General features: G+C 41.4%; 1 protein-coding gene across 1 annotated transcript; it reads left to right on the top strand.

Annotated features, from left to right (window-relative positions):
- Positions 1-1,232: 1,232 nt before the first annotated feature.
- On the top strand, positions 1,233-2,725 carry LOC104959351 (golgi-specific brefeldin A-resistance guanine nucleotide exchange factor 1-like; the record flags this gene model as incomplete). The annotated part of the gene is made up of 2 exons (XM_010787223.1): positions 1,233-1,736; positions 2,575-2,725. Coding segments are annotated over exons 1-2 (304 nt in total), but the record flags the coding sequence as incomplete, so codon positions are not given.
- Between the last annotated feature and the right edge of the window lie 1,653 nt (positions 2,726-4,378).

The raw sequence follows: 4,378 nt of genomic DNA, 5'->3' as shown, positions 1-4,378 counted from the left end.
AAAGTAGAAGTACTCAGATCTTGTACTTGAGTAAAAGTAGAAGTACTCAGATCTTGTAGTGAAAGTAGAAGTGCTCAGATGTTGTACTTGAGTAGAAGTACTCAGATCTTGTACTTGATTAAAAGTAGAAGTACTCAGATCTTGTAGTGAAAGTAGAAGTACTCAGATCTTGTAGTGAAAGTAGAAGTCCTCAGATGTTGTACTTGAGTAGAGGTACTCAGATATTGTACTTGAATCTCAGCCCTTTAACATCCTTGTCATCTGCCCCTAAAACCTTTTCCTCCCCTGTTTCCATTCATCCCTGCCTGTGTTGTTGTGATCTACAGTATGACAGGGATTCGGCTTGAGAAATGGCTGTGGTGCACTTGAGCTGATGGCCTATTCATTTTCTCCCTTCAGGCCATTAGATACACGCTGTCAACAGAGCTTTACGCAGACAACAAAAGCGATGGGTCGATCAAAGCACTGGGCTGAGGCACTGCGCTAATCTGTATGAGATACTAATAGAAAGTGCAACACCTGCTATTACTCCTTTCAGGCCTGTGGTCCCACTTCACTTTCGATTGAAGGTGGTTTCAATATAACTGGAAGGTTTGTTTTGGAAATGGCCCATAACTCTGTGGTTGTTTTGAGGATCACTTTGGGTGTGATGAGGTCATGAAATTATTTTTTTTGCATGAAAAAGCATTTAACACTTGGGTGTGTGCAACGGCTGCATGCCAGTAACAATGGCTTGTAGTGAACATATTGAGTTTGATGTTTGTCACAGAGTCTTTGCATTGTCTTCAGAGTCCGATCCACTCTCTGGCCTAATACACCTGTAGTGTGACTATAGGTCAGCTTCACACAGCAGCACCGTAGGCAGGCCCATCATGTTTTTTTTTCCATTAGCTCAATCAATCAATCATTGTTTTTATATAGCCCAATATCACACATTTTACATTTGTCTCAGTGGACTTTACCACTTGTACAGAATATGAATATGACACCCTCTGTCCTTGGACCCTCACATCGGACAAGGAAGAACTTCCAAAGAAACCCCACAGTTAATGGGAAATGGAAGAAACCTCGAGGAGAGCAACAGAGGAGCAATAGATTGTGTGTGTTAATTAAAAAGATAATACATTTAAGACATAGGCACATTAGTGCAGATGCTGGAGAATGCATGTGTCTATACATTTTCAAGGTGTTCTCCAAACTGTTATGGGATGGGTGTGACCTTCACTCAAAGAATAACTCAGCTGCCATCACAGAAATGCATAAGCTTCTGCAGGTCTATTGGAGTGTGTTTCCTCTTTGCTCAGCATACCTCAACTCACCTAAACATCTTTGGGAAGACTTGAAATCAGAAGAGATGAGTCAGGCGCTTTTGGAATGCTAGAAAAACAAAGTGGTCGGTACCATAATTATAGCCATCAAATGGCATTCAAGGGTCAGATACAACCCCCCCCAAGGAAAAGAATCACCTCTAGTTGTATATCCTAAATACTAAAGATCTGTATCTCATTTGATTATTTGCTCCCTTAGTTTACCGCAACCACGACAAGAAGAAGAGCCACAAGTACGAGTTGTCCAAATCCCGGATGAGGAAAAAGGCAGGGGGGAGGGACAAGGAGGGGGGAGGAGGCACAAGGCGAGGGGGCAGCCGGGTGTCCAGCCAGCGTCCATCACGTTCCCATAGCGACGAGGAGGAGGACGAGGGAGTGCCGGCCAGCTACCACACGGTGTCATTACAGGTTAGTCAGGACGTAAGTACCACAGCAGTCTCTACCTGTCTACCTCTCATGATGGAGGCCCAGCTTCTTGTTTCAGGGGGGGGATTTAGCTTCATTTAGCAGATCTAAAAGGATTGATTCAAAGCAGTTCTCTGCTCAGTGGCTTTGTAAACAGAGCTTTAGGTGAATATGGTCGTAGCATCAAGAGGTTTTTGGGAAATTAAAAAGCTTTGGCTCACAGATGGACCTCTACGGCAGGTGTACATGTCTATAATGAAAGAATTGAAAATGTTGCATATTTAATCTTTCATTAGAGCAGTCAAAATAGCTTATACAACCATGTCATTATTTGAACAGAGCAATGCACCTGCCTGACAGTATCCCTGTCGTTTCTGGTGTGGTGTTGGGTTGTGTGTGAATGTAAGGCTGGACAATGATACCAGTCAAGAGTATTGTTATCATGTTGCCATTATAATTATTTTCAGACAGTTATTAGTTATAAAGGAATTCTGAATAAATTATAATTCTGAAAACAGTTTAGAACTGATACGTAACTCTGTATATCTTTACTTTGATACATGCAGTCTTTAATTGATTAGTAGCTAATACATAAAAGGAGTAAAAGTTCAACTGATTGTAAGAAAACACATACAATATGTTCAATGACCCAGATGTTTGAAGGGCTTCATAAATCATTTGTGACTGACCCCATGCATGTTTGTTGTAGTAAATGATTAAACCTGAGACTTCAGTAAGCCTAGTCTTCATGTGTCTCTATACATTTAGACCTAAACTGTAGATATCTAAAGCCAAACGTGGAGTTATTGTAAACATTGGGGTGTGTGTATGTTTGGTTCAGCTTCTGGATCTGATGCACACACTGCACACCCGGGCTGCCAGCATCTACAGTTCCTGGGCGGAGGAGCAGCGCCACCTGGAGGCGGCCGGCCGGAGGATCGAGGCGGACTCTCAGACTCTGTGGAGCAGCTGCTGGTGCCCGCTGCTGCAAGGTATGCTAACAGACTACACGCTAACACAGGCTACAAGCTAACACAAGCTACGCGCTAACACAGGCTACAAGCTAACTGCTTTGGAGCTCCTGGTAATAATACCTCACTGGAGCTGTTAGTGCTCATTTATTTCAAACTAACAAATATTGCCAGTCTTAAAATGTTTACTGTTTAAGCGTATTTCCTGTTGGGTTGCAGTGATATACTGGTTTAGGGTAAAACCATAGTTTAACTAATTGAAGATTAGCAAACCATGCCCATTTGATTATGTGTTAGATGTACACTGATTGTATATAATAAATAAAGGTTGAATATTAGGTGTGAAAAGGCCAAGATTATATATGAGATGGTTATGAGTATAAAAAACAATATAATAATGAATGTGGCTGATATTGTTTTCTTAGCGTTATGACAACATATTCAACAAGTTTTAAAGTAGGTTACTCAAATAGTTTTTGAAGAAGTGTGACTTATATATCTACTATGAAAGAAAATTAATAATAAAAATGTAACTTCTCTGTTCCCTGTGATTGGTACACTATGTAGTTACTTCTTACTTAACTTAAAGGTGGGGTAGGTAATTTTGGAGAAAACAGCTCGAGTGCGCTACAATTTGAAAATACACAGCCGGAAAAAATCTGCCACTTCCTTACAGAGCCCCTCCTCCAACACACACGAACGCACACATGACCAATGAGGGCACGAGATAAGTTTCAGGGTTCGTAGGGGTGGTGGAAATCCTTTGTACGAGGTGTTTTCAAGGTTTGAAAAGTGCTTGAATTTTGGGAATGGTTCTTGAATTTGGGATAAAGTGCTTCGAATTGTAAATACTTTACTTCGCTTTTTAGATTAAAAGAAAATAAAGAAGTTGGAGCGAGCTTAATTGCTTCTCTTTTACATAAAACAGCTCCGCTCCGGCCTTCCCCTATGCGCGTGACCTGCAAGTGTTTTTGTTACGTGTGACCTGGGCATTCTGATGAGTGATAGATGACAGTATGCCAGGAGGTTGCCGTTTCGAGGGTCAAGCCCACGAGTAGCCTCCTGCAAAGTTTGAAAAAAATAACGATGGGAGAGTCTGCGCTGACGAGCCACATGAAAGGTACGCCGTAGTAGAGCATTTTAGATTAGGCTAACGTTGCATGTACGTTGCCTATGTTAATATGTGCGTTGCAGTCGCCATCCTGTGGTGTTCAGAGGATGAAGCACTCACTGTTGTAATTCAACCCAGTCTCACGGCATTTCGTGTTATAGTCACGAAATATAATATATTGATTCGACACAGAGCGATTTTGAAAGCAATGTATTTCTACTGGTAGTATGTTTCGTTCCCAAACCAAATGTGACTTGCTCTATCGAAATCAGTCACATTGACCCGAAGACACATTTTCGTTTATTACTGGTCTGGGGAAAGCTCGCGAGTATGTGTGTGTTTGTGTATTTTTTTGCATTTGTGTGTGTGTGTTTGTGTACCGGGGAAACACTCACAAGAAACACCGGCTGTTGTTATGCTTGCTGTGAAGTTAAGTTACTCCGTTCTCCGCTTGTAATTATGCCGTTACAAGCTTCAAAGTTATATTTATCATCTGAATTTGCCGAAACAAGTTTAATATTCTGAAAGCCAAGACTTTGTTTATTTGAAAACAAACTGTCCGA

This window comes from Notothenia coriiceps, unplaced genomic scaffold (assembly GCF_000735185.1).
Source record: "Notothenia coriiceps isolate Sejong01 unplaced genomic scaffold, NC01 NC01_scaffold00030214, whole genome shotgun sequence".
In the NCBI taxonomy this organism is placed as follows: domain Eukaryota; kingdom Metazoa; phylum Chordata; class Actinopteri; order Perciformes; family Nototheniidae; genus Notothenia; species Notothenia coriiceps.
This window is presented reverse-complemented; position numbering and strand designations above follow the sequence as displayed.